This window comes from Lygodium microphyllum, chromosome 11, assembly GCF_053477565.2.
Source record: "Lygodium microphyllum isolate KBCC chromosome 11, Lygodium_microphyllum_v1.1.10, whole genome shotgun sequence".
In the NCBI taxonomy this organism is placed as follows: Eukaryota; Viridiplantae; Streptophyta; class Polypodiopsida; order Schizaeales; family Lygodiaceae; genus Lygodium; species Lygodium microphyllum.
This window is the reverse complement of record NC_141145.1, coordinates 12,799,747-12,811,969: the sequence shown is the minus strand read 5'-3', so window position 1 is coordinate 12,811,969 and position 12,223 is coordinate 12,799,747. Positions and strand designations below refer to the sequence as shown.

The 12,223-nt window shown below is 40.0% G+C and overlaps 2 protein-coding genes across 2 annotated transcripts; both read left to right on the top strand.

Moving 5' to 3' along the window:
* Positions 1-674: 674 nt before the first annotated feature.
* LOC148028548 (pentatricopeptide repeat-containing protein At2g34400-like) lies at positions 675-1,163 on the top strand. Its single transcript, XM_087688771.1, has one exon. It carries the CDS (start codon positions 675-677, stop codon positions 1,161-1,163), a length of 489 nt encoding a protein of 162 aa, XP_087544897.1.
* Positions 1,164-1,167: 4 nt separating this feature from the next.
* Positions 1,168-1,788, top strand: LOC148028547 (putative pentatricopeptide repeat-containing protein At1g03510). Its single transcript, XM_087688770.1, has one exon. It carries the CDS (start codon positions 1,168-1,170, stop codon positions 1,786-1,788), a length of 621 nt encoding a protein of 206 aa, XP_087544896.1.
* The last annotated feature ends 10,435 nt before the right edge of the window (positions 1,789-12,223 follow it).

Sequence of the window (12,223 nt, the reverse complement as noted above, 5' to 3'; positions counted from 1 at the left end):
TGGAGAGAAGTCTAGAGGATATTCAACTAGCTATTGACAGGTTGAAGGTTGCTAGACTTAGAAATAAGGACAGGTTTGATAGCAGGCATCGCTTGCGGCCTAGAGCGATAGAAGAGGGAGATTGGGTATTATTCTTTGATAGCAGCCTTGAAAATCAGCATACTGCACTTCAAAATATGGTGAAAAGATGGTTTTGACCAGACATATCTTTGATAATGCAACATATGAGCTGATAGAATTGGATGGGACAGTGCTTAGAGTGCCCATTGCAGGAAAAAGAATCAAGATTTTCAAGAAAAGAGATGATGAGGATTATGCATTGGAAGAATTTTCAAGAGAAGTGCAACGAGAAGAAACTCCAGTAGAAGAGACAGATGATATGACAGATAATCTTGCTGATATATCGGAAATAGTCAATGAAGAGATTGGTCTATTCATGGATCTTGACGACAATGATCATGGGTAGTTGGCCCATTCAGAGGATGCACAGGGTCAGAGGGGGTGGATGTCATACTGTTGCGCATCCGAGGTGTGGAATCCACCAAAAAGTTGTGTGTGTGAAAATTGTTACTTTGTACATACTTTGTCGTTGTGTTTGCATTTTATTCTGCGTGGGCAGTATAGTGGAGAGGGGGTTAGAGCAAGAGGAACTTATCTGTAATGCTCTAGTTGGCATGTATGCCAAGTATGGAAACCTACCAGATGCTAATGCTTGTAGAAATATTCATCTAGATATGTTTATTGAGAATACCATGATCTCTATGTACGGCAAGTGTGGAAGCATTATGGAAGTAGAAAATTTGTTTCACGGGCTAGCTGAATGCGACATCGTTCTTTGGAATTCATTGTTGTTTGTTTACTTAGAGCACGATTTGGAAGAAACCTTGTTTCAAGCATACAAGAAAATGCACAAGGAAGGTATTAGTCCAGATCATCACACATTCTCCATTGCCCTTCAAGCTCGTGGTGCACTAGTACAGAGTGAAAGAACTTTGGCAGTTGTAAACAACTGTCAAGCCGATATGATGCCTTTGGACATTGGTAGAGCATTACATGATGATGCACAAAAGTGCAGTTTTCTTTCAAACTTGTTTCTCTACAATGCAATTTTGAATATGTATAGCAAGTGTGGAAGCATTGTGGAAGCAAAAGATATGTTTTGACGGAATGCTTTCTCGAAACAGCATGTCATGGAGTACAATGCTTTCAACCTATATAGAGCAGGGCCAAGGAGAAAATGCCTTACAGCTGTATAGGCAAATGAAAGTAGAAGGTGTTGCTTTAGATGAAACCACATTAGTGCATGTTTTGGAAGGCTGCAGGACAACAGGAAAGGTGTGTGTTTTGAAAGTAGAAGGTGTTGCTTTAGATGAAACCACATTAGTGCGTGTTTTGAAAGTAGAAGGTGTTGCTTTAGATGAAACCACATTAGTGCGTGTTTTGGAAGGCTACAGGACAACACGGAGCATAGAGATATGTAGACAACTTCACTTCAATGTTGTTGTAACAGGGTGTGATGACCTTCCCATTTGGGGAAGAGTTGTCACTCGAGCATATGGAGGCTGTGCATGCATGGCAGATGCTCAAATACTCTTTGATAGAATGCCTCAGTGGGATGTCATGTCATGGACTGCATACCTTGCTGTATATGCACAAGAAGGGAATCTTCTTGCAAGCTTGAAAGTGTTCCAAGAAATGCAAGGAGCAGGAGTGACACCCAATGGAGTCACTTTTCTTTTACTTCTCTTTGATTGTAGTCGTGCTGGCTTTGTTGACAAAGGGGTTTGAGTTGTTTGAATCTATGAGCAGGCAATATGACATAATTCCAAACCTAAAGCATTATGTGGCTATGATAGACCTCCTTGCATGGGCAGGAGAGTTTGGTAGAATGAGACTTCTATTATTGCAAATGCTAGTGCAGACTAACTGGTCCATCTGGATGTGCGTTTTGGGAGCATGCCATAAATATGGCAATGTGAGGGTAGCAAGACGGTCTTTTGATAATGGAGTGACACTAAGGCCTGTTGAGGTGGGTCCATATGTTTTGATGTCCAGCATCTATATGGATGCTGGACTACATCACTGTGTTGATGAGATTGAACACATACGACTGGTTAGGACAAGCTATGCAAGAGCTGTTGGTCAGCATCCTTATGTTGGCTCATACCATTTCTGTCTGGCAGCTTGATCATAACTGACACAATATTACACTTGAGCAGAAGCATCGGTCACACTCCATTCAGGTGGAGAGAAAATACTATGTGAGATTTGTCAGGGGCACAAGAGACAATGCCTTTCCAGAATAGACGATGATGCAACATGCTTTCAATCGATACCTTCCTGATGGCATGGATTGGTGAGCACTTTTTGAGATGGTGATTGTGTCTGCAAGGAAACGAGAGTTCTTCAAAATGTCACATCATTTGTATCAGGTGGTAACAGAAGATGGGCTAATGCATTCTTGTTTCATAGCAAAACCTAGGGGACTTTATTGTGGAGGGAGTGCTCAATTGGGAGAAGGCCTCTTTTCGGTATGTAAAAGCTGCGTGTGGTATGCTATGAAAAGGGGGAAGAAAAATCAAGGAACGAAAAAACAAGGGAAGAGGATTGAAAGCTGGGAAGGGAACAGTGTCTCTCTCGGTGACACACAGACACACAGATATATACACACATTCTCATATATTTTCCTTTCCTTTGTGCCATTAGAGATTCTCTACAATTCTCCATTCTGAGAGAGAGAAAAAGAGTAGTCCCTTGCTTCAGCATGACTTCCATTAAGGATTGATTTCACTATACAAACACGTTCGCCTTGATCCCGATTGATCTGCTGTAGAAGGAAGTCTTTTGGATGAGAATTGTCTTCCTCACTGGCTGTATCAGTTGCCGCAAGTGGTTTATATGCAAGTATTATTACACTTGTGCATTCAGCCTATTAAGGCTTCGTCGACATGCTTTCCTTTTAACGTAGAAAAGACATTTATGTTCACATTTTAACGGGCCCAGTAAAGCAAGTTTACTGAGACCAAGGTTGGATTTTTTGCAAGGACATAGGCATGGCGTCTACTCAACTTTCAAAAGTGTTTCAACCGGGTGGGCTGCTGTACACTCGCAAAAGGAGGGCCTCGTGTGTACTACACTGATGACAAACTGTTACAGACTAGGGTATTCTCATATGCAGATACTAAACAACATAGAATTGTAAACTATTTGGAGGAGCTGCATCATTTCTAATAAGATTCAGAGACTCTTGCTTTGACAAGATCAGTTATTTGCCTTTCCCTGTGGGTTTATTGTTAAGTCTGTGGGTCCATGGATCCATCCTTTGGTTGATGCTACTAAAAGGACAATGCTAAAATCTCTATCTGTAGTTGATAACCAGATTTATACTGTAGGTACCTATGTTGAAGGATGGATTCTATGCTCTGCTGAAAGCTTGCTTTCAGTCATGTCATCGCTGCATAGAGGAGGTATCGTTGGGAGCTTGGCAGATCTATTGCTGCTCACAAATCCTCTCATCTTGTTTATTCGTACGATTGATCTTCTATCCTAAAATTATTCAAGGTCCTCTGTGGTCGTGACTTTGCTTTTGAAAACCCTTCAACACTGTTATGTGTGTCAGATGTACTCTATGGTTAAGCATCGAGATGGGTTACAATCGACTTATCGCTTATCTATACATTATAGATGGGTTATTGATCTTGTAACCATGCCTATAGGAATATGGAATATGTAATATTTAGTGATTGCAAAAGATGATCTAACCAATCAAGTTGAAGGCAAATCCTTAACAACCAAGACCACTTAAGCTGTTTGTCGTTTTTTTCTTGAAGAAGTGTTTTGCAAATATGGTTGTATCACTAAGTAGTTGCAGATAGAGGGGAGTTGGATACCAATGAGGCACACAACTTCTTTGCTCAATTAGGAATTAAGTTGGCTTTAACGTCATCCTACAACCCTGAAGGTAATGGGAAAAGTGAGAGAGGGCAACGGCCTATTCTCAAAGCTTTAACAAAATCTTGTAAAAGAAAGATCAAAGAATGGGCTAAAATGCTTCCTTTTGCATTATGGGCTGAGTGGACTACTCACAATGGTGTGACTAGCTATATGCTAGCTAAACTTATGCATGGACAGCAACCAATTATGTCAATTAAAGAATCTAGTCTCACATGGAGTCTTCCACCTTGGGAGGAAGGCATCAATAAAGAAGAGTTGCTGACTTTGCGCATATGGCAGCTAGAAAGAATGCCTGAAGATGTTCAAGTAGTTATTGAGAAGCTAAAAACAATAAGACTAAAGAACAAAAGAAGATTTGATAAGCAACATCAACTTTAGCCAAGAGCTATTCAAGAAAATGATAGGTGCTTGTCTATGAGAACAGCCTACACAATCAATACAGTGCTTCTAAGAAGATGGTAAAGCATTGGTTTGGCCCATATGTGGTAAAAGTTGTTCATGACAATGCCACATATTCATTGGCTGAATTGGATGGGACAAGCATGAAGATACCCATAGCTAGAAAAAGAATCAAGCTCTTCAAACGAAGAGAAAGTTCAACATATGAGTTAGAAGACTTGGATATAATTCAAGAGCATGAAGACATAGAGGAAGAAGATGAAGACATTGACATGGTAGAAGATACTTCTTCTGAAACTGCACATCTGTAAGACTTTGGCACATGCCAGAGGATGTGCAGGTTAGGAGGGGGTGGATGTTATGCCGTTACATGCACATCATGTGAAAAACTCTAGAGTGGCTTCCTTACAGATCTAGAGAGCCAATGCCAGTTTAGGCATTAGTGTTAGTATCCATGGTTAAAAAATATTAGATTTTTGGACAAGTTTTAGTAAATTTTTTATCTTTTAGATATCATCTCTTGTAAAAATCCATAAAACTGTAGACAATTTCTAGATTACAATACATGTAAAAGAAAGCATGTAGCTTTCAGCTATTTTGTTGAGAGGATTTTATGTAAAAAGAAAGATTAGCAAAATCATGCAATGCGCAATCACTGTTTTTAGGCAGTGAACAACACTCTGAAGTGGAAGATGAAGAGGGAGTGATTTGGTAGAATTCTGGCCAGGTGTGCTGGTGATTTACCCCCCTTTTGAAGTTAATGGAAGCATCAGATTGGCAATCTGAGCAACATAGTGGAAGGTATTATTTTATACACGTTTTTATCTACAAGAGTTTTATATTCTCGTAATGTAGAAATAAACAAACAAGCTTCATCTCTGTTACTACTCTTCTACATTTTCTATTTCTTTCTATGAGTATTCTTCTACGTCTTCTATTTCTTCAAACCCCTTCTCTTCCGTCTACTCCTCTCCTTGAAACTCCCTTCACCCTGTTGTCTCTTACTCTCGTGGTAGACTTTCGACATCAAACACATTGACACCGTGTTAGGGGAAGTTTATGCTATCATCAAAGGTGAATTCCGAAAGATATTTGGGCTGATTTGGGGCTGATATCTTCAGCCATATTCAGAGAAGTAGCTACAACAATGGTCTTTTAATTCATTTCTAAATATGGCTGATATCTTCAGCCATATTCTAAATATCAGCCATATTCTTAATATGGCTGATATATTCAGCCATTTTCAGAGAAGTAGCTACAACAATGGTCTTTTAATTCATTTCTTACTCTGGAGAAGACATCTTGTCAAAATATGCAAGTATTGTGTGCCCCTATGGCAGGGCAATGTTTGTAGATCATTTATAGATGCTTTGAGTTGAATTAAGAGGAGACTTTTCTTTTATATCTTGGTTGTGGTAACTTATCCTTATCAGGAACTCAAATTGAAGCTCTCTAAGAACCAAGTCTCTTTGCCCTACAAGACTTGTAATTGACTCATAAGCTTTTGTCCCTAACAGTCTACATTGAATGTAATCATGCAAAGTTGATTCACGCTAAGTCATCATGTATGATTAAAGGGATGCATAGTTGTTTATGATACATGACAACATATTGTAATTGATTTTATAATTTGTGATTGCTCTTACAGTCAAGAAAACAAGCTTGATTTGAGTCATAACTTATGAGATAATACTCTTGTGATCTTTGCTAAGAACATGTAGTTGGAAAATTCCCCATACACTTTTCTCTCTCAAACCCTTGTGATTGACCGTGAAGTACCTCTTAAACCTTTAAACATTCATTGTAATCTACTTATCTCTTGGAGACATATCTCCATCTATCTTGTCCAGTTTTCTTGTCAAACCCTTGTGGTGACCTTCAACCCTATGCGCTAGGACAATGGGTCATTGTTGTGTCTATGTGTGTCTGTGACATGATGCTCTACCTCTGTTTATATAGTAATGGAGGGGGGGGGGGGAATAAAGAGAGGACGCTTGCTTTTTAGCGTTTTTGATGATGTCATTGATGATAAAGAGAGAGTTCTTTCTTTTAGTGTTTTTGACGACATCATTAATGATGTCAGGGAGGGGCTCCATTTTCGTAGCATGAGGATACCAATTTGAACAAATATATGGGTGAGCACTGCATGCCTCGTTGTTGGGTGGCATTACTCCAAGGCTCACGACCTAGGTGGTGACCAGGGCATACACCTTGGCATCTTGGCCTTGGCATACTTAGCAATGTGTTAGGAAGGCTTCGTTGGTGCCATTGGCTGTATGTGAGAAGCTCCCACTAGCTTGTAGAAAAATCTTCTTGAGAGGTCACCCATCCCTACAGTGTGGTCACCCAAGTGCACTTAACTACCAAGTGACTATCCATTAGGCTAGTTCTTTTTGTTATTCTATACTACAAACATAGTCTTAATAAGCTAGTCTTGGGAGGGTCTCCCAAGTCTTTCTTCCATGAATTGGCATATGATACCTCATTAATAATAACAATTATCTTCATAATGAGATTCAGTTTCATAATTAGAGCTATTTTTTTAGAAATGCACAATATAAATCAATTTTCTTTGGAATGTATATACACATTAAAATAAACAAGTAATGGGGACATTACAGGGAGCTTCATGCTATCTTAGGTATTGTAGAGTTGCTTGTGGTGTATACAGTTGAGCTTCTTGAGTAGATGAAACTAGGATCTCTTACATGTCTATACTCTTGATAGATATTTGTCTACATTGGATGATTTTGGGCTGATTTGTTCCATCTTCTCTTTGAGTATACACCGACCTTTATCACGTCCTATCAGTTAAGCATACACCTAGCTTGGCTTATTCTCTAAGTTCTTTGTGCTGCCATGGCTTGTATCCTTCTACTGACATCAATTTCTCCAACACATTTAGGTATTATTTGGCTTATGGTTCTTGACTGCTACATTGTTTGTTACATGGCCACTTCATGTAGGATCTAACCTAGCAGTCATACTTGACTTTGGATCACAGCTAGCTCATTGTGTGCTCTCTTTTTCTCACTGTTGTGATTTATTATAGCAAGTTATTTTATGGTAACTACATCTTAGTAGCCTCTTCATGTAATGTCTCTCAATTCACTGAGGCTCAATGTATGCATGCATAGTGTTGGCTCTTGGTTTTGGGTGCATCTTTTCATGTGACCCCCTACCATGAGTGGTTTCATACCTATCACAGTGTATCTAGTACTATGTGCTTAGGTGATGATCGGTCTCTTACTATTGTTGGCATTGGTGATTTCACTCTAAAGTTTCCCTTCAATAGAACTTTTGTTCAACATAATGTACGTCATGCACCCGCACTGACTAAAAGTCTTATGTATGTTGGGCAGCTTGATGATGCAGGTTATCATATATGCTTTGGTGATTCTACATGGAAGATAACCTGTGGTAAGCTTATTCTTATAAGAGGTGCCAAGTCTAGTAGCCTCTACCCATTGGTTGTATCTAGTACTATTAACCATGTTTTGTGAGTGGGTTCTATCCCACATGTACCTCTTTGGCATGCTCGTCTTGGGAATATGTTGCTTAAGGGAATGAAAATTCTTATTTCTTTGGAGTATATTCTGCCTTTTGACTACTTGCATTTCAAGAAATGTGATCATTGTTTATATGGCAAGTGGGCTCGGAATTCGCATAAAAAATTTGGTATTCCATGCATGGATGAGCCTTTGGCTCTTGTGTATTTAGATGTATGTGGACCCTGGCCTGTCAGTTATTAGGTGTGTAAATAAATTTGCCAAATTTATTGACAATTATTCACGTAACATTTGGGCTTATCCCATAAAGTAGAAATGTGATGTCTTGGTAGTCTTTCACCATTGGCTTGCTTTAGTAGTGAACCAATTTGTGCAAAGGCTGAGATGCCTAAGGACCAATAACAGGAGTGAGTATGTTTCACGTGCCTTTGAGCAGGTTTTGTGAGATGAGTGGGGTATTAAGTGTTAGTTGACCACCCGTCACATCCCTCCCACAATATGGCTAAGTGTATGAATAACACTATCCAAGAGAGGGTACATAGTATGCTTAGCCAAGCATGTTTACCACAACATTTTTGTGCTGAGGTAGTTTCTATTATCATTCATCCCATTAACATGTCACCTTGCAGTGGTATTGACTTCTAGGTTGCAAAGGAGGTATGGACAAGAAAGCCTCCCCCATATGCTCATTTGTGTGTCTTTGGATGTGAGGCCTTCTACCATGTGTCCAAGGACAAATGCAATGATCTAGATCTTAAAACTATGAAATGCATTTTCCTTGCCTATGGAGATGTAGATGAGATGGGATATTGTCTTTGGGATCCACAATAGGCGCAGAAAGTAATCCACAACCATGATGTTTTGTTCCATGAGGACAAAGTGCATATGTAGTATTTGAGAAAGTTGTTGAGATACATAGGGTTATCTTTTAGGAGGGGTCCCTTGCTCCCGCATAGCTAGCTAGATAGCCTACACCAATTGTTGATCCTTATGGCCACGATGTTAGATAGGATGTTGGACAAGTAGCATAGCTTGCATTGAGACATTCTAATAGAGAGAACCGTCATGAGCCCTCCATAAATTATGTCTTACATACAGATGTAGGAGAGCCTCTCACCTCTAATGAGGCTATGCATAGGGGGATAATAGTCCCTCCTGGGAGAGGGCTATGTAGTCTAAGATTGACTCGTTGCATAAGAATCATATGCGGGATTTGATTTCATTGCCTAGTAGCAAGCGGGCTTTGCCTTGCAAGTGGGTGTACAAGTTGAAAAGTACCCTTGGACACCCCAAGTAGGTATACAAGGCTATATTGGTAGCAAAGGGTTTTAAGTAAGAGCATGGTGTTGACTTTGATGAGGTCTTCTCTCCTATGGTTAAGATGACCACCCTACCCTTAGTCTTGGCTTTGGTTTCACAGCTTGACTTGGACATGTATTAGTTGGAAGTCAAGACGTACATGATGAGATATACATGGAGTAGCCTAAGGGCTTTGCAAAGCCTGGTAAGGAACACCTAGTGTACAGATTGAGGAAGAGTCTTTATGGCTTGAAGTTGGCAACTAGGAAATGGTACCACAAATTTGATGTATTTATATAGTCATAGGGCTACAATCGTAGTGCTATGGATCCGTCCTTGTGCACGAAGAAAGCTTGTAATGGTTTGTTATACTAATTTTGGTACTCTATGTGGATGACATGCTTTTAGTAGGGAAAGCTCATGATGAGCTAGATGCTCTTAAGGCTTAGCTCAAGAAGAGCTTTGAGAGATAAAAGATTTGGGATAGACCTCTCATATACTTGTTATGCACATTACGCGTGATAGGTCTTAGGGACTACTCTATCTATCATTGAAGGAGTATATCCATAAAGTCCTTGAGCACTTCTGTATGCACAATGTGAAGCCTACTCGTTGTCCATTGCTTTCTTATGTGAAGATATCATAGGCTGATTATTCGTAGACAGATGAGTAGAGGGTCGAGATGGCCAATATTCCCTATACATCTGTAGTGGGTAATCTTATGCACACCATGATAGCCACCCATCTAGATATTGCATTTGTAGTTGGTGTTGTGGCACGTTATATGGTACACCTAGCAAGAGGCATTGGGATACCATGAAGGGTATCATGAGGTACTTGAAAGGGAACTATTGATATGCACATATGTTATGGTAGCCAGGATGCAGGAGTGGTGGGGGATACACTGACTCCCTCTGACTATGCAAGGCATGCAGATAGTAGGAAGTCTACTTCTAGCTATGTGTTCACTTTCACTAGAGGTGTTGTTTCATGGATGTCCAAGGTCTAAAAAAGCATGGATTTTTCTACTACAAAGGTAGAGTAGGTTATGGACACTAAGGCTTGCAAGAAGGCCATTTGGTTGGGTCATTTGGTTGTTGACCTTGGTATTGCAGATACTATCGCTACACTGCATTTAGATTCTATGAGTGCTATCAAATTAGCCAAGAATCCAATCTTCCATGCAAAGACAAAAAACATTGAGGTGAGGTATCACTTCATTTGTGAGGTCATTGAGGAAATGTCTCTTGACCTTGTCAAGATCTCAACTAACCACAATCCTACAGACTTGGTCACAAAAAGCCTCTCTATAGAGCCCTTTTCCTTCCTTAGGAGGTTCATGGGTGTTGGATGAGATGACATCTTTCCACATCCTGTTGTATCTATGTATATGTTGTATAGTCTTTTCTTTTTTATTTTCACTTCTCATTGAGGAAGATTTTCCTTTAAGTGGGAGGTTGTTGGGGGTAAACGCACCTCTACCTAGCTACCCGTGTATTACTATAGTGACCATACCTGTGTTTGCACACTGCAGGTGGTGGGCACCCATCACTGTCACTTCATTATTTATTATTTTAGTGAAATTTTAATAAAGAAAATTCCAGTCACACATTGTGATTGTTGGAGTTCCCACATTGTGTGTGTGTCTCTCTCTTGCTCTTGCTCCTTCCACCATAGCTCTCGATCCCGCTCATGCTTCCACTTCAAGGTTCACCTCCCTTCAATAAGCTAGCAGTAGAAGCCTCCTTTGATGCCCTAGTGGCACTCTTTACAAAATTCCCCATGGTGACTCAAGGTCCCCTTCCTAGTCGGATCCATCCTAGAAAGATTAATGATAGGCTAGTGAATGTAGTCACGTTGCCCATCTTTAAGGGAGAGTACAATGAAGACCTGGATCTTCATGTCACAAAGTTTATGGTAGCATATGTATCTAACAATCCTAGAGCCCTCGAGCATTGGTTGGAGATATTTTCCACCACTTTCAAAGGCATGGTGTTTCAATGGTATGAGAGACAAGTATTAGGAACTTTTGGCATATGGGACGACTTGAAATGGGCCTTCCTCACTACATTCAAGCGCGAAGGTTTTGAAGAGTAGATGGAGAGGAGTTCATGAACTCAAGTCAATCCTCTGGTGAATGGGTGGAAGCATGTGTCTCTAGAATGGAATCCATACTAAAGAGATGGACTAACCATCACTTGGATAAAGGAATCAAGAAAAGAGTTTTTCTTAGAGGCCTACAACTAGAAGTTCATAAGTTTGTAGAATTAAGAGGACTAGTTAATCTACAAGCTGCAATGGAAGGTGCAAGATTGTATGATTAAGTTGAAGCAAGGCTATCAATGACCTCAGGAAGAGGAGTGTTACCTCCTCCCGTGATAGGAATGGTATACCCACCAAATGTTATCCCAAGGATAGTTCCCTATCCCTACCCTCAGATGCAAACAATACCGCAGTACAATGCACCTAATCCACACAGTGGCCACAAACAATAGTACCTCAAATGATGGTTCAACTGGAATAGTTGTGGCCTCAAACACTTCTCCCAATGGTGATTCAATAACAATAGTGGAATCCTACCAACTAAAACCAACAACCCCTAGTCTCAACAGGAGCCTTAAATTAGAATCATAATAGAGGACCCTCTGGATCATCGACCCAACTAGTTTATGTAGTGATTATAGAGGCTTCCCAAAACCCTACTGCAAGTACTCGAGAAGGGGAAATTGTGAAGGACTACCTATCCAATTTAGCTACAAGCATCAAGAAGGAATTGATGGATGTGATTACAGAATAGCTGTAGACATTGAAGGTGAATATTGCTAACATATCCATCCTTGCAAAAGGTAGAAGAGATGTGATGTGATCTAATACATGGTGTGGGAAGTACCATCAAGCATGACATTTAGCCACTGAATGTACTCAAAAACTAACCATCCTGGGAGCCTTCTACTCATACAATTTAATATCTACTCTCTAAAGGAGATGCAAGAAATAAGGAAGAAAGATGAATAAGCAAGATTCAACTTTTTGGAATCCAAGATGACCACCTAGGATATCAT